This window comes from Syngnathus scovelli, chromosome 7 (genome assembly GCF_024217435.2).
Source record: "Syngnathus scovelli strain Florida chromosome 7, RoL_Ssco_1.2, whole genome shotgun sequence".
Lineage (NCBI taxonomy): Eukaryota > Metazoa > Chordata > Actinopteri > Syngnathiformes > Syngnathidae > Syngnathus > Syngnathus scovelli.
In genome coordinates, this window is record NC_090853.1 from 9,907,540 (window position 1) to 9,928,868 (window position 21,329).

The window sequence follows — 21,329 nt, forward strand, 5'->3', positions numbered from 1 at the left end:
TGAACAAATGCAGAGACCCACACTTTTTATCAGTTTATTGACTTTATCATTTCGTCTTTCTTGTTCCATGTCCTACTCACTTAATTTACATAAGGTTTTGACAAAAACAATGACCTGCATTGTTCTTCGGCATTGGTCTTTTTTCAATTCTCAATGTACTGTATTTCACAGTGAGTGTCCTTTTGAAAGGGTTGATTGACTGCTTTCCATCTTTATCATGGGCTGCTTGTAAATCCATCATTTACAATGAGAAAAGGAAACTGGTCCATCTGGGTGTCACCTCAAAGCAAGAAGTGACCTTTTGTGAGATTTAGAGGGAGCTCAGAATGTAAAGTGACCTGAATGCCGGTGATGTCAGCTCCTCCATTCATGAAGCACATGAATAATTGAGCATGTAGCAGGCTCCCTGTAGCAGCAGCCACAGGAAGAGGTGGAATGCAACCAGAGAGCGAGAGAAAGAGAGAGAGAGTGATTGTCATTCTCGTTCCATACAGCCATCCGTCGCATTTGACGGTGAACAGAAATCACAACAGAAAAGCCTAGCTTGAGTACTAGCAAATGCTGCAATCAAACAGATGATCCAGTGGGTGGAGGAGCCGAGAAAAGGGAGAATGAGACGGAAACATAGAAGCTTGCTCGACGGAGCCTATCAGTCTCAACTAGACAAACGAGAAGAGAGCAAAGGATAAAACGAGACAAGACGACTGCCAGTGCATTTTCTCCACACCATCTTCCACTGCCGCCATATCTTCCTCCTGCTTGTTTTTTTCGTCCATTTCTCCTGGCATGATCTGGCACTCATCCACCATCCTCTCCGTTATCCCGTTCTCTCCTCCCCGCCCTCCTCCTCCTCTTATGCCAATGCCGCTGCATGAATGAAGCCGCTCGAAAAGGGCTAATCTCGCGGCTCTCTACATGGCTACAACCAGGTTAGTGCTGGGAATCACCTGCCTCCATGTGCAGCCGATGAGATTCCCGAGAGGCTAAATCAACGTGCTATTTAGGATGGAGGGCAGCCTGCTCCTCAGACCCCCAGAGTCTTTGCTTTGACAGCAGGCGTTAAGGGCAATGTAAGCTGGTTATTAGGAGATCAGAGCTGGCCGGGGAAGATCAGTACCCCTAAGCCTGCTAAAGAAAATCTCTCTGGCTGCCTCGTCCATCTTTCCTCCCTGCGTGCTAGTTTCCTTCCGTTCTCTTGGAAAGACAAAAGGTGGTAGAGAGGAGAGCACCGTCCATGGTGGGATGATTCGCTGGGTGAACAACTCGTTGCTGGGGCTCATCTACGAAGACATGGTGGTGTTTGAGTGTGTCGGCGTGGCCAACGAGGGCTGTCGCTGCCTCGAGGGGTGTTACGGCGACATGTTGAGGGACCGAGTCTTTCACCAGGGGTATGGCAAACTGCAGTGCATTTTGGATTGGATGAGTGGTGGATATGTATAGTTATGCAACATGCACAATCTGTGCATTCAAATGTGCACATGCATGCTCATGTTTATGTCCGCTTGTTCTTCATCTGTATGTGATGCTAAGCATTGTGCCCCATAGCCACAAGACAGGATGAAGAGACTTGCCAGAGTTTTCTTTTTTTCTAGGGGTCAGCAAAACCATGAAAACAAGCAGGGGGGGCAGGGGGGGGACCTTAGAAAGGTCCGGAACTCTGAAGGCATTGTAGAATAGAACGTTTGGACCGCTTGAGCTCGTTGGATTTAAGAGCTTTAGAGCTTATTTAGAGGAAAGACTGTAACAAAGTAGCACAAGCAGCATGCTTGTTTTCCTTTTGCTTTCTTGACCAATCTGGGATGAGTGTGACAAGCGAATTGGTGATTGACACCGGAAAATCCCTCTGCTGTCTGTGTGCAGTTCAGCGCAGGGCATGCAGATGAGTTGAGTCTCTGATAAACAAACCCTAATACGCATGGGCAGTATTCTCTCTGTACTTGTGTACATGCAGCAGACATGGTTGCAAAAATAGTTTTGAATGATTGTGTTCCCAATGTAAACCAGTGAATTCACTTGTCTTTATAATGAGGCATGTTATTTCCTGTGTTGACTCCAATTATAGTTTAAGTGTGTTGATAGACTGACGATGGATGGATGGATATCATGCAGGTGTACCTAATGTTGCGAAAACTTCGAGTAGTGTATGATTTACATTACCCTGTTAGACTTCTGAATATTTCAGGGCATGGATTAGTTGTGTAATAGTTTAAGAAACAAGTGTTTATATTTTCAGAGGTCAAGTACTCTGTCACTTTGTTTTCCTGCTGTAATTCCTGCTCGGGCAGCAGACCAGAAGAGTATATTTAGTCACACACTGAATATTTAAACCACTGTTGCTATAGTGATCTTCACTCTAAGTTGAGATTTGTGTCAAGTGTGTCGTCGTGGGCAGTGCTCAGTATAGCTTTTTCATTGTTCAACCATTTGTCCACACTCCTCCTTATTACTGGAACTAAATATAGACCTCAGTCTGTAGGCCAGCAAATTATTGCAGCTGCACAGTACCGGCAAGCCTGGGAATTGATCATACCAGTACCAATTCCAGTATCGGCTGTGCTCTGAAGCATCTCTCTGATTATACCATAATTGATTTCTGATCAGTTTAGTGCGGGCAACTCATGAAGACCTGCACAGATTTTCTGTCATGAGAGTAACAGTAGTAGAAGTGTGCAGACTTTGTTTAGATAGTTTTTTTTAATGGATAATGTTATTAAATTAGAACACTATACTCCATCCATCCATCCATCTTCTTCCGCTTATCCGGGGTCGGGTCGCGGGGGCAGCAGCTTTAGGAGGGACTCCCAGACTTCCCTCTCCCCAGCCACTTCATCCAGCTCATCCCGGGGGATCCCAAGGCGTTCCCAGGCCAGCTGAGAGACATAGTCTCTCCAGCGCGTCCTGGGTCGTCCCCGGGGTCTCCTACCGGTGGGACATGCCCGGAACACCTCCCCAGGGAGGCGTCCAGGAGGCATCCTGATAAGATGCCCGAGCCACCTCATCTGGCTCCTCTCAACGTGGAGGAGTAGCGACTCTACTCCGAGTCTCTCCCGGATGACCGAGCTTCTCACCCTATCTCTAAGGGAGAGCCCGGACATCCTGCGGAGAAAACTCATTTCGGCCGCTTGTATCCGAGATCTCGTTCTTTCGGTCACGACCCATAGCTCGTGACCATAGGTGAGGGTAGGAGCGTAAATCGACCGGTAAATTGAGAGCTTTGCCTTTTGGCTCAGCTCTCTCTTCACCACAACGGACCGGTACAGGGTCCGCATTACTGCCGACGCTGCACCGATCCGCCTGTCGATCTCACGCTCCATCCTCCCCTCACTCGTGAACAAGACTCCAAGATACTTGAACTCCTCCACTTGGGGCAGGATCTCATCCCCGATCCGGAGAGGGCATTCCACCCTTTTCCGATCGAGGACCATGGACTCGGATTTGGAGGTGCTGACCCTCATCCCGACCGCTTCACACTCGGCTGCGAACCGTTCCAGCGAGAGCTGGAGATCACGGCCTGAAGAAGCCAACAGCACCACGTCATCTGCAAAAAGCAGAGACGCGATGCTGAGGTCCCCAAACCGGACCCCCTCAACGCCTCGGCTGCGCCTAGAAATTCTGTCCATAAAAATTATGAACAGAATCGGTGACAAAGGGCAGCCTTGGCGGAGTCCAACCCTCACTGGGAACGAATCCGACTTACTGCCGGAAATGCGGACCAGACTCTGGCATCGGTGATACAGGGACCGAACCGCCCTTATCAGTTGGCTCGGCACCCCGTACTCCCGAAGCACCCTCCACAGAACCTCCCGAGGGACACGGTCGAACGCCTTCTCCAAGTCCACAAAACACATGTGGACTGGTTGGGCGAACTCCCATGCACCCTCGAGGATCCTGCCGAGGGTGTAGAGCTGGTCCACTGTTCCACGGCCAGGACGAAAGCCACACTGCTCCTCCTGAATCCGAGGTTCGACCTCCCGACGGACCCTCCTCTCCAGCACCCCTGAATAGACCTTACCAGGGAGGCTGAGGAGTGTGATTCCCCTGTAATTGGAACACACCCTCCGGTCCCCCTTCTTAAAGAGGGGAACCACCACCCCAGTCTGCCAATCCAGAGGCACTGTCCCCGATGTCCACGCAACGTTGTAGAGGCGTGTCAGCCATGACAGCCCCACAACATCCAGAGCCTTTAAGAACTCTGGGCGGATCTCATCCACCCCCGGGGCCTTGCCACCGAGGAGTTTTTTAACTACCTCAGTGACTTCGACCCCAGAGATTGGAGAATCCGCCTCAGAGTCTCCAGGCCCTGCTTCCTCAATGGAAGGCGTGTAGGTGGAATTGAGGAGGTCTTCGAAGTATTCTCCCCACCGACTCACGACGTCCCGAGTCGAGGTCAGCAGCACGCCATCCCCACTGTAAACAGTGTTGACGTTGCACTGCTTCCCCCTCCTGAGACGCCGGATGGTGGACCAGAATTTCCTCGAAGCCGTCCGAAAGTCATTCTCCATGGCCTCACCGAACTCCTCCCACGCCCGGGTTTTTGCCTCAGCAACCGCCGAAGCCGCGTTCCGCTTGGCCATCCGGTACCTGTCAGCTGCCTCCGGAGTCCCGCAGGCCAAAACGGCCCGATAGGACTCCTTCTTCAGCTTGACGGCATCCCTTACCGCCGGTGTCCACCAGCGGGTTCGGGGGTTGCCGCCACGACAGGCACCAACGACCTTACGGCCACAGCTCCGGTCGGCCGCCTCAACAGTGGAGGCGCGGAACATGGTCCACTCAGACTCAATGTCCCCCGCCTCCCCCGGGACGTGGGAAAAGCTCTGCCGGAGGTGGGAGTTGAAGCTCTTCCTGACAGGAGATTCTGCCAGACGTTCCCAGCAGACCCTCACAGAGCGTTTGGGTCTGCCAGGTCGGACCGGCATCTTCCCCCACCATCGGAGCCAACCCACCACCAGGTGGTGATCAGTTGACAGCTCCGCCCCTCTCTTCACCCGAGTGTCCAAAACATGCGGCCGCAAATCCGATGACACGACTACAAAGTCGATCATCGAACTGCGGCCTAGGGTGTCCTGGTGCCAAGTGCACACATGGACACCCTTATGTTTGAACATGGTGTTCATTATTGAAAATCCGTGTCGAGCACAGAAGTCCAACAATAGAACACCGCTCGGGTTCAGATCAGGGGGGCCGTTCCTCCCAATCACGCCCTTCCAGGTCTCACTGTCATTGCCCACGTGAGCATTGAAGTCACCCAGTAGAACGATAGAGTCCCCAGAAGGAGCGCTCTCCAGCACTTCCTCCAGGGACTCCAAGAAGGGTGGGTACTCTGAGCTGCTGTTTGGTGCATAGACACAAACAACAGTCAGGACCCGTCCCCCCACCCGAAGGCGGAGGGAGGCTACCCTCTCGTTCACCGGGGTGAACCCCAATGTGCAGGCGCCCAGCCGGGGGGCAATAAGTATACCCACACCTGCTCGACGCCTCTCACCGTGGGCAACTCCAGAGTGGAAGAGAGTCCAGCCCCTCTCGAGAGGGCTTGTACCGGAACCCAAACTGTGTGTGGAGGCTAGTCCGACTATATCTAGTCGGAATCTTTCTGCCTCGCACACCAGCTCGGGCTCCTTTCCAGCCAGAGAGGTGACATTCCATGTCCCAAGAGCCAGCTTCTGCAGCCGGGGATCAGACCGCCAAGGTCCCCGCCTTTGGCTGCCGCCCAGCTCACATTGCACCCGACCCCTTCGGCCCCTCCCACAGGTGGTGAGCCCATGGGAAGGGGGACCCACGTTTCCATTTCGGGCTATGCCCGGCCGGGCCCCATGGGCGAAGGCCCGGCCACCAGACGCTCGCCTTCGAGCCCCGCCTCCAGGCCTGGCTCCAGAGGGAGGCCCCGGTGACCCGCGTCCGGGCGAGGGAAAACTAAGTCCATTTATATCACTCATCATAAGGGGCTTGGGTGAGCCGTGCTTTGTCTGACCCCTCACCTAGGACCCGTTTGCCATGGGTGACCCTACCAGGGGCATGAAGCCCCCGACAACATGGCTCCTAGGATCATAGGGGCACGCAAACCCCTCCACCACGATAAGGTGACGACTCGCGGAGGGGTAGAACACTATACTGCATGTTTATATTCTCCATGTGAACATATTCTTTATGTTCATCACACGTGTTTGCTGGGGTTGAGGTCAGGGTTCTAGATGTAATTTAATTTTATTTATACTATCTATAGATAGCTCCACAATGGAAATTACTCTTCTGCAAATTCTTTCACATGAAACTCATCCAAGCATAATTTTATTGACATTGCCCTTTGCCCTGGATCTCAGTCATGCTATAAGAGAAAGGTAACTTATTGAATAAGGGACAAGAACAATTTGTATTACATTTAATTGGTCAGTGCAGGTGTACAGGAGAAATGTTCTGTTATTCTACAAATATACAATGAAATATTTTCTACTCCAAACCAGTCAGTCAATCAGTGTACACTAATCAACATTGCAAATACTCAGTGACCAGAATATGATCATCCACCAAACAGCAAAGGTGGTTGCTAATCCTAAAATGGAGTTGCCACAGAGAAGCAGGCCTGTGTTATCTCCCCTTGACTTGTACAGATGTAAAGCCTCTTTCACATCCTTACTTTTCAACATCAGCCACAGAAGCTGCCCACATTGTTCTCCATGAGACACTGAACAGGGTATCAGTAATGCATGGCTACAAGCAGCGGACCTCTGCTGCTAGTGGGAAATTGGCTTGCATAATGCCACGCCGAGTTACCTGACCTGGTGAGCTCATCACTGGGCTCATCACTTGCTGAGTCTATTGTTTGTTGCGATCATTGTGAGCATGTATATATGCCCATTGGATATTTCATTGGGTGCTCCTGCACAAATGAGCCACTACTGGAGCTGTTTAAAAATGTTTGCCTTCATAAAAGAATTAATGCGACATTTAAATTGAAGAAATTGGCCCTGTTGGATGTCATTCATGTTCCTATACTATACTGTACTATACAATACGATGCTGATGAAGGCGGAAGAAACCGCCGAAACATGTCAGGTGAATAACCTAAAACAATTTGTTTGATATAAAAGAAACCAGTGAAGTGGTATACAATACGAAGTAAATAAAGGGAGTGTCTAAATTTGTACTTGTTGCGAAGGACGTGTATACACCTAAATCTCAATTTTACTTGCTTCGATCCTACGCAACTTTCTGTCCAACACGGTTTGGTCATGGACCCTAATTGTTTTTTGTCAGATACATTTTCAAGTAGTATTTCAAATGGATGGGCCGTACAAAGCTAAATGATTAGTGCGTAAACCTTAGTTAGTGATTTGATGAATTTTTGTGACCAATTTAAAGGTGTTTGATAATAAGTTTGATCTTTATGACTGCTTTATTACTGTGTTACGGAAAGCTAGTATTGTTTTTGACTTGGAAAGGGGGAAGTTTGCGGAAGCACCTCATCCACACAGTCACAAGTCAGAGTGTGGCTTGACACTGCAGTAGAATAAGTGGCTGCTTTATTTTCTCTTCCATCCAATTCATATAGCATCAAAATGATTTACTCAATCCGCCTGATATTGTAATCTTTGTATTGCTTCTCTTCTAATAAAAGAGTCTCTCAACAGACTTTGATGTGTGTGGGTGACGGACGGCAAACGGACCCCTTCTACTGCCCAACAACATGCCTGACCTACTGAATTAACGTAATAAAGGACCCCTTCATGCCTTTCCAAAAAAAGCAAGATTTTCTGTCAGGGTTAACACAATTTCCAAATTCTGGACCCCAAAGTCCGCGTAAAATCGAGATTTAGGTGTGTATATATTTATATTTGAATGCATCCTAAAAGTACAATACATGTAGAAGTACAGGGACTAATATTAAATCAAAACCATCATACAGTGGAAGTTTTCTTTCAACATTGATTTCTTATGGCAGGAAACAGATTTGTGTGTGACTTCCGGCTTGATAATAATCCATGCTAAGATATGATGCAATGAGTTTCTTGTTGTCATTTCACAATATGGCATTTCCTAAAGGAAATGCAATTTGATAACGGTTTGAATCAATGTACTTTCATCTTTTAAATTTATATTTTCCAAATCGATATATCGGTTTCTCTCACACTGCTAGTGACGCTCAGCTTTACAGTGTTATGTACATAAAATCCCCTTTGCTGTTCTGTTGTTGTTGTTGTTAGTGGTGCTAGTATTAGTTTAGCCTCAATTAACCAGGTTGCACATGATGCTTCAAGCCTGTTAAGCCTTATGTGATGGAAGTCAACAATGCTCTTCTAAGGAAGGAACCCCACTGATGTTGATAACTTTATAATTGTCCTGCCAGGGTGATGAAGACATTGGATTCATAGTTGTCTGTCCACCAGCATGAAGAATGATAGTGTACAAAACATGTGTTTTCACATGCAGAGTTTGTGTTTGTTAACCATAGTTGAGCAAAATTTAAATCACAATCTTCAATTGTGCTGGCATAATTGTATCCTTGCAAAAAAATAAGAATAATTACTACCAGACCCCGATTATTTTGTTTTGAACTTGAAGTATGATATATTTTTACTCTCATATTGTACCTTATTTGTTCAACATACCTTGGGGTCAACACTGTCATTCCAGTCCATATATCATACGTAATACAAACATTATTCAAAAGACAATACAAACTGATCCAGATGTTTTTTGTCAATATTTTCTCATCCCTCCACATCTTTCTTTTCAGCACTGCCAGTAACTCAAACAAGAGCACTCCTGCTTGCTCACCAGTCCTGCGCAAACGATCGCGCTCTCCCACACCACAGAGCCAGGAAGGTGACAACATGGTGGAGAAGGGCTCGGACCACTCCTCGGACAAGTCGCCCTCCACACCCGAGCAAGTTGTCCAGAGGACCTACTCACTGCAGTCAGCACGCAGCGGGGGAAAGAACTCCAAAGTGAGTGCCGCCGTTTGGTTTTTCTAACCCGAGTGACCGAGAATGTTTTGACAGTCACGTAAAATACCGTAATTACTATAGAAATGTAAAAACAAAAAAAAATGTCTCTGTAATTCTTGAGATGTTTATAAAAATTAATGGATTCCACCTGTATCGCATCTCGGAGCAAAAAAAAAAAAAAAACTGTTTTTGGGGTCGAAGGAAGTTTGCGGAGCTCAGAGACAGGTCTTAGGTAAAGTAGATTAGAGCAAGTCTACCAAAACACTTTTAAAGGCAGCATTTAATGAAATATATTAGATCTCTCTAGATAATGAGTGAAGATGGGGGATCATTCCAGAAGGACAATCTTAACTGCAGGTCTACTGAGCTGGGCTTCATGCCAGTGAGTGGCCTGATAGCAAAAAACAAAACATAAAAAACACCTAAAGAACTTGTCTGGGAAGCCAAGATTGAACAATTTGGCTTTATTCTAAGTAGTATGTACGTTAAAAAAAAAGTTATAGTTTTGCTGAAGCATTTTGCCTGTATTGTGTGAGCTTTTACACTTAGCTTTAATTGTGCTGAGAAACTAGCTTTTACACTGATGCTGTGGTGGATCAAATACATTTTTCCTCTTAGTCCTTTCACTATTAATCTAATTTAAAAAAAATCCAGATTCTGACAAAATCACAAAAGTAAAAAACAAATGTGACTTGATCATTTATAATTTAAGGCAAGCTCATTGACAGTAAAACAACCACAGGTGAACAGTTATACAGTTTTATCATAATGTTCTGAATGGACTAAGCTAAATTCAAATACATCATATACGTGCTGCTCAGAACGCCAAAGGGGTGTACAGTATTTGCATCGTGTCAAGGGGTTGCCATGATGTGGTGTTTCTAAGGGCAAATACATTTTCCAGTTTGTTTGTGATGAATGCTAATGAAGCCATTTCACCTTCACTGACTCATCGTCTGTCTTCTCTTTAACTTCATTTACTGTCGTCTTTTTTTCATTCACCCACTCACAGTGTGCACTCTCTCCCTCTGCATTACTGGCCACCACTACATGTCCCATGATAACCTGCGCCATCTGATGGCAACAATTTTGTTATCTTCAGCTGCTTTTTGTTCTTGGTGTTAATTTCTTTGTAGTTATCTTTTTTTATCTGATTTTGTTTTTCTTTGTTCTTCTCCTGTTTGCATGCTAGTCTCACAAGCGACTTTCCAAAGTAAGCATTACTCTTTCTGTTCTTCAAATGTTTCTGTGCTCCTCCTACTCCTCCTCCTCCTCTGCCCCTTTGCGTCCCTCCTGTTGTCTTGTGAGCTGCTCTGTGGAAACATCTCACCCGAGCCTGCTTCTCCATCCTGTATACATGAACAACAGCTTATTACACCTCGCTCACCTCCTCTACATTCCCTCATGTTTCCTCTGCAGTGCTTTGCAATGTAGCCCTTGTTAATTGATTGATGATGTTTATAACACACATTGACCCACCATATTATGAACATCTGCACAATCTAATAAGCACCGAAGCAAGAGCTGAACCATATACTGAGATGAAAGAAATAAAAATGAACACTTTCCAAGAGTTACTAATTCAATATGTATTTTTTATAATTGTGGTTGTAGTTTACAGTGCAAATAAAGTCTTTGATAAAGGCATGTTTTAAAATACAGCTCTTGTACTGAAGCTCACTAAATTGTGCAGATGTGGCAAACATTTTTGCTGCACAGTGTAAATACATTTGGATCCTTTTTTGAGACTACTAGTGCAAAATCAAATTATACCTGCGCATTGGGACAGGAGTTCCAAAACGGTGGCGCTATTAGCGTCCCCCAGAGAACATGTGACATTTAAATTAAAAGTGGTCTGGTGTATTATTTATTCAAATTGTTTCTTTCTCCTATTTTTCTCTCACACAATATGTAGGTTAAATATGAACTTTCCCTCGATACAGATTTTAAAAGTGTGAAATGCCTTGCTATGATTTTCTCGCCCAGTTTAAAATATTTTCTCCCATTTCTGAAAAATATTGTAAAAACAAGCAATGAACAAGACAGTGAGTACATAAACAAGATGGTTGTTTTAAGGCTGCCTCGTGATGCTCTATTTGCTGCAGTGCACAATCTGCTTCACACACACTGTAAAACACACAAAGCACATGCCAAATGATTACATCACTACTTCTGTGCCTCAAACTAAGCTGTCCACCACCCCCTCCCCCCCACCCCACCCCAACCGCAATCCCTCTATCGTGTAAGCCAGTCAGTACTGGTCACATGACCCCAGCCATGGCGTGAGGTCGTCCCGGCAACGTGAGCTTGATCACCCTAACCCTAATGCAATCCAAATAAAAGAGCATGTTCAGCAAATGCCTCCCTGCACAAATACCAACAATCATGCTGGCCTGTCTGTCACATGCGCGCTGGTCCGATCAGTGACATCATCGACATCAGGCCTGCGTCATGCTGTACTTTAACGGCAGCAGACAACTCCATAACACTCTTAGTTCTTTCAACACTTGTTTTTTCATTTGACTCACTGGTTGTTTTCTCTTGAATTTTCTTTCAGTATGACAGACTAAACCTGATTAAAGTAAGCATTCTCTCCTTGATGTCTTTTGACCTTTTGGCCTTCCTCTTCAATCAATCCCTAGTCTCCCCACTTCCTCAGTACACCTGCCACTGTAGGGTCCTCTGTGATAACTGCAGTGCTGTCAGTGTTTCCCCTTTTCGTGAAAGGCCATGTAATTCTTATCAAGCATTGTTCAAGTTTTAAGGCTGAGTAAAAAGTACTTTCAATTTTATCATTGTGCATTCGATAAATGTCCACGCAGTCGAAGAGCCGAAGCTTTTGCGTCACATTGATCCATTTTTGGGGCCATAATAATAATATAATGGAATTTAATCAAATTAAATAAAACTATGGCTCTAAAGTCACACAAAACACAGCATGCATGATCTCATGCAGACGTCAATAGACCTCAGCAGTAAAGGTCAGTTTATCTTCAAGTCTGGTTGGAGCTCCCTGGAACATAAAGATTGTGGATTAGTCACATGAGATTCTGCTGGACGCTAATGGCTGTTAAATATTATCAGAATATCATGTTTAATACTGATCAGGCAATTATTTTTTAACATACAAAAACCAATGCACGTTATCGCAGTCTCGTTTGCTTTCTACACCCCGCTACGCACCACCCCAACTGTTTTGATGCTGTCAAACGTCTTATGCACTCACAACATCAAACATGTCGCACGCACATACACCCATGCATGCACTTTATTCAGCCAGAACCCTTAAAGTAATTCCTCTCTTGTGTCTGTGTCACCTTCAAATCAGATTAGTCCACATTAGCCCTGTGATCGTCACAGTCAGGCCTCGCCGAGCAGTGAGCAGTGTTGCATTATAGCAAATGACATGGCTCTAAGGGACTGCTTGTCAAATTCTAAAATGTACTATTGTCCTAAAAAGCACTTAGCACATTATCATTATTAAAAAAAATTGTTTAAAAGCTAAAATGGACCCACTCATCGTCTTGGCTGCAGATATATAATAAGCCTATATATTATATATATATAATAAAACTACTACAAATAAACTGTAAATATTTTGTTTTGGTGGGTATGTTTTTGTTTTGTTTTTATGAGAAAATGCAATCATTTAAAGACTGCTTTCCTTTTATAATGCACCTGACCTCTATATTTTACCCTCATCTCATCCATGTATCTCCCCGGAATGGTGTCTTGCAGCATGATTCCCATTGGAAGGTCACTATTACAGTATAAGGCCAGAAATACTTGTCATTGACATGATTAAAGTTGACACACTCTGCTGCCCTCTGCTGTTCTGAAAATGTTCTACAAAAATTATACTGAACACCTCGTTAGGTGTATTTATATATATGCACAGTTTGATGGGATAAATTCATTAAATATGTCAAGAAAATGATCCTCATATTTGAATGACTTTCAGAGAGGAGTTCATTCATGACATTTTTTTGTGGTTGCAGTTTGCAGAAGGCATTGCAACCCAAAAAAAATCCTTGTATTGTATTTAAAAAAAATAATAATAAATTTCACTGGCTCTCATTAGAAAGTGCCAGCTACAGTTTGACTTCCACTGATGGTGGTCACATCTCTCATCCCCTGCATGGAGAGTAAAGTCACACTTTAAATAATCAAAATCTCTGTCTTTTGTTTTGTTTTTTTTATCTCTTTGCCTCTGCAGAAGAGCCAAAGCTGGTATAACGTAAGTGCTTCTTTTCTTACTGTATATGTGACGTGTTTTTGTGTGCTCATTGTTTACCACTGTCTGTGTGTTGCTGACTTGCCAGTGACAAATATGTCAGTCAAAATAAATACCACAAATATAAAAGAGCAGCATGGACTTTCGTTCAACAGTTGATATTTAGTACATGGTATTTACATTAATGCTATAACATACATGCTTGAATGCAATGTACTACTGCATTTATTCAATGATTGGTAAATTAAAATAAATTGCTGGAAGAGCAACAGGAATAATGTTCCAATAGAATATACACGTTGTTATTGGAAATGCACTAAGTCATAATATTCCACTTTAATAGAATCAATGTATGTGAGCATGTTTGTCACATTCCACTTTGTTGGTTGAGAGCATTTACAAATTTCAGTAAAACAAAAAATAACCTAAATATGTCACAGTGGATTTACTCGAGACGGAGTCACTCAACAACACAAATATGTGCCAATTCTTCATGACGCTTACTACTTTCTTACCAAGACTATATATATATAGAGAGAGACAATTCCAACTCCAACTGTGATGCAACACCCAGACATGGTTCACTGCAATGAAAATTGCAAGATGTATCGTAATTACGGTGAAGTTCACAGGCCGAATTGACTGTGGCAGTTTTTAATCATGCCACTAGGTGGCAAACTAACCCTGTTTGTAAAACAGTAACAGCACTGCTGTGCAAATTCTTCCTTGACACACTTTGAATGTCTGTTGTTTTTTTATCAAACCCACATTGTACACAAGAACAGGAATGTTGGATTTAATTCCACAGATTTGACCCCCGCCCCAGCCCCCCACCCCCTAAATGTTTTGGAGTCCTAATCCCGTTTCTTTGATTATTATTATTATTATTATTATTATTCCCTGTGTGTGTACACTCTCTCCCCAGCATGAAAGACAACACATCATGAGAGTAAGCATGACTTGTATTCTTTTGCTCACTTTGGCCTGTCAGACTGGCGGCATGATACGAATCTGTCTCCTCAATCCGTTTGTCATTTTATTTACAAAGTACTGTTCCCACCTCACTGCAATGCCAAACTAGACATTTAAATATATATCATTTGCAAAGCTTAAATGTATGATAATGTTGCTGAGAGGCCTATGTCAAAACATACTGTATTTATAGTAGGCATTCAATTCTGGATTGTGCAAATTTAATGTCTGTTCAGACTTCTAAGTCTGGTTTGCAACAGGTGGCAACAGATGCATGGAATTTCTCACTCTACTAAACAAATCCATTAATGGAAGTTATGGCCTTTACATGACTTGACAATTGAGCATGAGGCTTAATGTTTCTGTGTCCAAATAAAAATAGAGACTGGGTCTAGTGTACTGGATTGTAAGCATGTTACTCACATCTTTTCTACTAATGTCAGCTAACAATTAGCGCTTTAGAGTTGACGTAGTTGCAGATGACATTGTTAACAATCCACTTTAACAACTAACCTTAACAGGGAGGAAAGGAGATTCATTGTTTTTATGTATAGTGAATTAATTGACATTACAAAAATTACATTTGCTGTGTTATAATTTCTGTGTGTACCTTAATTTATTACAAGAATATTTGTATGTGTACCTTTGAGTGGCACAATGGCCGACTGGTTAGCAAATCACAGTGCAGAGGATAAGCGGTTCAGCTGGATGGATAGATCTGTTTGTATGCCTCCACTGTTCCAATATGCAGCATAATGCAGCCTCTGGGAATAAATACTCTGCCAAGTTCAAAAGGGTGAAGGCAAGAGGGATTGTTTTGCTTTGTTTGTTGGTGGTCTCGTGTGTTAGTAATTTGGATTATTTATTTTTTTTGGTAGTTTACACAAAACCTTTTGTAAGATCACGTCAAGATCCCGATAATTTTGCCGCAATTAAGAACCAAATAGAATGCTATGAAGATTCTCATGAGGCACGTAGTGCTGGATGATGTGGAACAAAATCTTCTATCACAATATAGGCCAATGTCGTAATATTTGGTTTTTGCATTTACCCACCTAATTATACCCACCTAATTATTGTTAGATTTAATTTTGCATCATGGGTTTGTGTTTGTTTTTCACTTCCCTGGTTTGCTGTTCAGTCAGCCAGTAAAAAGCTTTTCTCCAGAAAATCAACCTTCCTCTATTATTTGTATTTACAATTGCCATAATCCTCTTTAAGAAGCATGAATATTTATTTGAAAGAGAATAAATGATATCTGGTTAATATATATGGTTCACCAAAAAAACCTTCAACAATTCATGTCCTCATTTTCCAATTTCTTATTGGTTGCTGTCAGAAAGACAGATGATGTAACAGAATGGTAAACACGCTCATGCCCCATCTTTTTTAGAATGTGCTGGAGGCATCAAATTCAAAGTGAGAATATGTGCAAAAAATAAACATTATCTTGTCTTGGTAGTGCTTTGTAGTCAATTGATTATAGGTTGAAAAGTATTTACTACTTTTATATCCATGGCAAGTTGCTTGAAATGGCATCTGCTCTCGACAAATCACACAATGCAAGACCTGCTACTATAACCACAGATGAAAACACCAATCTGCTATAGCAGGCATTTGCACAAGCCAAGAAAATATTAGCTACAGTCTACCTAACGGCAGGCATTTGCACAAGCCAAGAAAATATTAGCTACGGTCTACCTAACGAAATGCTGTATTAACAAAAGCTTGATTCTGCGAATTCTTTAGAGAGCGCTCGAAGCATTTGACCAACCTAGTCAGGGACAGAAAAACACCAAAATTACAAATCCAAGGCTAAAAATGGATGTTGTAATCTGTTTGTGCATCCACCCCATGTCAATCGTGACCTTTAAAAGCATTGAAGCACTGTTATTTTTTTATTCTTTCCAAAATGATCCTTGAATGAGTTCTGAGAATCAAGGCTTGATTCATCTGCACAGTACAAATCCTTCCCCTGCAGATCTCCTCTGCACAAACAAGAGGGAATACATTAACAAAAAAGGGTGGGGAGTGCATGTGGTTGTTATTCAAAATAGCAGAAGAACTGTTGAGCCTGCCAACAAGCAATGCAGCGTGCACGCGCTTTTCCTCGGTCTTCATCAGTGTTGACAGTGACAGCCACCCACATTGCTGGTGTCGATACGTAATAATAAAATGGATTTCTAGTCAAATATTAATGAAGCCTTCCGTAGCAAAAAGGATGAGCTTATCGGTCACCTCCACCTCTAAAATGACTCAGACCCCACCCTGGTGTACTGTACCAGCCTCTTCCATCCCTGTCTGTTTGTGCAGGGTGTTAATCGTTAACCAGATCTATAAATACCGTCTCTCGCTGACTACCTCGACACTGCATTGGTGCAACAATGACCTCGTTCTTCACTTGATTTATTAGAGAGCAATGAATTGAATGAGCTTCATATAAAAGGCCACTCAGAGCTGCGGCGCCGCAAGTCATCTCCAAGGAAAACTTATTCTGTCATCCTAAGTTCGACAGAAATGTTTAACCACATGCTAGAAAGGCCTTCCACTTAAGAGATGTTTTTTATGTGAATCAGCAGCATGTTTCCATTAGTTTCTGCTACTACAATTTCAGTCCTCAGAGAGTGGTTAAACAGCATACTGTATATTGGGTAACAGCAGGAAGTCACAGTTAGAGTTCTTGGAACAAAGGTTTAGACGTATACTGCCGTGGCTTCCATGCTTGCATTCTGGATTCTTGTAAATATTTTTAGTCATGTGTTGCAGGACGTTATGCATGCCACAATGTATGTGAAGTGCCATTCAAATAGAAGCTGCAAAGTTTCTGGCCCGCTGGGGGTAACATAAGGGGATCATGTGTCATGTTTTGAGGCCATTGAGTGGTCTCAAAACTAAATTTTAGTCAGAGTGAACAAGAAAGTGTCTGCTCAAACATTCCCAGTTAGTGATCTGCTCATTTGGCACAAGAATCGTATCTGGCTTTCAACTCCATCCACCCAAATATACTGTATATTACAAAAAAGAAATTAAAAAAGGAGTAATTTAGCTTTCTATGGATAAAAAGGTAAATGACTTGGCCAAATGCTTCTCGTTGCTAGAGCAAACTTGAAATACAGAATGGTCTGCTATAAAAATGTAAGCTGATAGCAAAATAAAACTAGCATCAGAGCTGGAATTGATATAAATATATTTATCATCTTTGTTTCATTTTTCCCACTGGAACCTCACTTTTAGAGATTCCATTGTATTAATAAATGATAGAACTTAATTAGTCTTATTTGCACATCGACTTGACAAGAACATACTTGGCATTGTCGGAGGGAATTGGAGTTTCACGGTTTATTATATGTTACACTGGCTGTGTTGTTCTGCGGCCTAGTTGTGACTCTGTCATGATTGATGGTGTTGTTTTGCACTTGGAGGTAACTGGAGGTTATGCTCACATCTGTTCTCTGTAACTCAATCACTTGGGCAGACTCAACACTCTCTGCAACAGACTTAAAACTTCACGTTTTCTCTAAACATCCTCAGCGCCCCATTCACAATTCTTCCACTTCTTGACGTACCTCATTCTGTGGCTCATAAACAGACTAATTACAACACTCTCAGAAGCACCACACACAACTTGCACACTTCCTTTGGAATAAGAAGAGAGAGGAGTGGTGTCAGTGGGGAGGTGGGTGCTTCTGCCATGATAATAAAGGACTTGTTGCTCGGGGTTACTTGAGGGCAACGGCCGTAACTCCTCTCCCCGTCTACGTGTGTGTAAAAGGAAGAGAGAGAGACACACACACAAGCCTCATGTGGTTGAAGTGTGCCTGTGTGTCCACTGCTCAACATTGACAGCGCGCAGCAACCCAAAACACAGAAGAGGGCGGACACTCACCAGCTACTCTTTACTTTGACTAGTCACTGACGAGCCTTTCAACGACATTGGATTTGGGTGGCAGGCAGGATATTCGCGAAATCCATGAGACACAAAGGCTCCAACATGGAACTGGATGAGGATTGTTTGATGTCGGATTGGGAGGCTGTGCTGGAGCTGGATGAGGCCCTGGCAGGGTGGTTTCTGCAGGGTCCAGCAAGAGGGCAGTGGGGTTGGGAGTGGGGCTGGGCCAGCTCAGACCTTCAGGAACCCGAGTGGAACTCTGAAGAGATCCCAGCAGTAAGTCCTCCTCTACTTTGTAAATGAGGCCATGTAGGGGAACTGATGGGTTTGGAGATTCATTTGGCTGCTGTAGGAACAAAATGAGGCTTCAGATATGTACCGTTTGCTCTTCTGTGGTAGTTCCCCATTAATAGATAAATAAGTACTGGCCTGGTTATAAGTCATTGCTGTTTGAAAGCTCAGAGCTCTGTTGTTTGGAGTCATCTCAGGCTGGTTTATCATTTGCATACTGCTCAGAAAAGCACATATTTTCAGATTCAAACTTGCTCATCAAAGGAGATGTTCTTTTCCCTCTGGCCTGGTTCCAAGTGAATATATTATTTCTTGTTCGGGTATACATCTTGTTGCTGGGATGGCAGCTATTGTTTTTCTCGAAGGTTTCCTGTTGAAGCAAAAACATCTGGCTCAGACAGCGAGAGCCCTTGCTCTAGCACACTTTTGGAGATTTCAGACAATGACCTTGTCTGATCAAGCTAACAAAATGAAGACTTGATCAAGCTGTTGGGATATTACTGCGCGCCCCCCCCAAAAAAAAAAAGAAAAAGCTGGAGCATTTGTATCTTTGTGTTTAAAAGTAAAGAGCCCATCAGTTTTTTTCTCAAGATTGACTCATAACTGCATTTTCAAGTATAGCCATAGCATAAGTTACACCTGGACAATGTAATCAAATTCTGTATAATAACTATATACATGATCGATTACCAAAAGTGTAAAACTGCTTCAATTCATTAACATTATTTTGAGTTAATCAAAATAAAACAAACACTTCACAGAATGTCTCACAAACATCATTGTTGGCATATTTTGAAACAGTCCTTTCACTGGATCAATTGTACAGGTGTACCTAATGCTTTGGTCATTGTGTAGCGCACAAGTTTGCTGTGTGATGCCAAAGAGAGAATGTGACTCTTTTAAAAGCTCACCGCATGTTAACTGAATGACCTGCAGTGGGCTGTTTTGGAATTGTGCTTCTACTAAGTCGCGGCTTTTCTGTGATAACTCTGCTTGCTGTTGAGTCAACATCCATGAACACAATCTTGTCAAAATCCCTCACACGATTAACACCATTGCCAGTCTAGGGATTTGACAAGCTTTGAAGATAATGAATTGGGCTGCATAACAGAGACTACGCTTGTGTGTCAACAAGCAAGCATGAAGATGCGTGTGCTTTTGCGTCAGTAGCCGATAGTGTAGCAATGCGTCTCACTCTGGTCGTTCGTCCCTGCAGGTGCTGAGCCCCACATACAAACAGCGCAATGAGGACTTCAGGAAACTCTTCAAGCAGCTACCTGACACAGAAAGACTCATTGTGGGTGAGCGGACGCCAGTGACACACAGACACCATCTGAAACGATTGGCTCACACCCTCATAAGGTCACATGTTTCATCTTGACTGTTATTTTGCAATTTGACTTGCCTCAAAATCCTCGTGTCCTCTCAGTCCTCATGAGGACTGCTGCTATTGCCTAATGTATACTCATCAAATGCTAAAATTAAAAATGCTGACTTACAACAGAAGCAAAAAATACCAAATCAAGCACCAATTGATTAAGGTTCACAGGTATGTGATATATGATGTCTCAGGAAAATGTGGTCCTTGCCTTTATTTGTGTTCGTGCCAAAATTGCTCTTTCCTTCAAAGGTTTTATGTAAATTGTTTGCAAGGAGAGTTTGCATAGTTTTAATGTCTAACAAATGGCAATGAAAACAATTTTTTGATCTAGCCATCCATCCACCCATCTTGACTTGCCAACTGCTGACATGGCCGCTTTGCAGTACTAGTTAGCGTTTTCAGCTGTATTTTGGTTAATGTAGTAGTTTGCATAGCTGACTTTCATGCAGCTAGTGTGGGATCAATTCCTCCTCATTTCACAATACGGACAAGCTTCCAATTTTAGATATTAGAAAATGGTTGCATGATGTGTTGTACTGATAATGTGTCATTTCTTCATGTGTCAGACTATTCCTGTGCGCTGCAACGGGACATCCTCCTGCAGGGACGACTCTACCTCTCCGAGAACTGGATCTGTTTCTATAGCAACATATTCCGCTGGGAAACCCTGGTATGCTTGTTGTCATTCTTCGGGCTCTTTTTTTTTTTTTTGCCCAGTGCAAGTCTAGTGTGTATATACGTATGTATATCCCCCGTGCCAATACTTTGATGTGGTTCCATCAGTTGTAAACTTTTTAATACAATACAACTTTATTTATACTGTGCATTCCACAACAGCCGCTGCTTTGATAAACTTTGCATCTTTAGTCTACTGTCAGGGGAGCTTGGCACAGGTCTAAGGGTCCTGCTGGACACTCATCATGATGCAGAGAGATTCAACAAATTCCAAAATAGGAATCTTGCATCAGCCAAAAATCAGGATATGGCAATTTTTACACAGAGTATCTATATAGAGAGCTCTTAAGTTTTCCATTCATTGGAAAAGTTGGCTGTTATTTTGAAGTTTTTATTTTTACTTTGCATCTTCTTATATGCAGCTGACAGTGCGGCTAAAGGACATCTGCTCAATGACGAAAGAAAAGACTGCCCGCCTCATTCCCAACGCCATCCAGGTCTGCACTGACAATGAGAAGGTAAGGTATTACTGGCCCAAAAAATGAAATATCACCCCTAGATTGTGCTCTTTGATAGATAGTTATTTGATGAGCTTAATTAGTGGAGCCATACTTCATAACACCTTTTCTCTGCAGCACTTTTTCACCTCTTTTGGAGCCAGAGACAGGACATACATGATGATGTTCAGACTTTGGCAGAATGCGCTGCTTGACAAGGTAATTTAGTTGGAAACTGAGATGATAAGATATGTTGTGTTCCTCTAGAATAATGCACATTTTACATGTTGAAATGCTGTTGTAGCTGTCACAGAAAAAAATTAATCATTTTATTTATACCAAGATTTGCTTTTGGTTGTTACACATGTTTTTGTCTTTATCATCCTACTCAGTATTTTGACACATTTATGGGACTCCAAATACAATTTCACTCAGGGCCTCAACAACC

General features: G+C 43.2%; 1 protein-coding gene across 10 annotated transcripts in view; it reads left to right on the plus strand.

Annotated features, from left to right (window-relative positions):
• gramd1bb (GRAM domain containing 1Bb) overlaps positions 1 to 21,329 on the plus strand; it is a 78,650-nt gene that overhangs the window by 47,499 nt on the left and 9,822 nt on the right. For 6 of the 10 annotated variants that reach the window (XM_049726434.2, XM_068651302.1, XM_049726439.2 and 3 more), the window contains 9 exons: positions 8,732 to 8,942; positions 10,135 to 10,155; positions 11,500 to 11,523; positions 13,159 to 13,179; positions 14,102 to 14,125; positions 19,545 to 19,629; positions 20,276 to 20,379; positions 20,807 to 20,902; positions 21,020 to 21,100. In XM_049726434.2, coding sequence (XP_049582391.1) covers positions 8,732 to 8,942; positions 10,135 to 10,155; positions 11,500 to 11,523; positions 13,159 to 13,179; positions 14,102 to 14,125; positions 19,545 to 19,629; positions 20,276 to 20,379; positions 20,807 to 20,902; positions 21,020 to 21,100 — 667 coding nt within the window. Of the gene's footprint in view, positions 1 to 317; positions 930 to 1,077; positions 1,389 to 7,633; positions 7,704 to 8,731; positions 8,943 to 10,134; positions 10,156 to 11,499; positions 11,524 to 13,158; positions 13,180 to 14,101; positions 14,126 to 19,544; positions 19,630 to 20,275; positions 20,380 to 20,806; positions 20,903 to 21,019; positions 21,101 to 21,329 lie in introns of those variants that run through there. The other 4 variants (XM_049726440.2, XM_049726436.2, XM_049726442.2 and 1 more) reach the window with 4 other exon arrangements.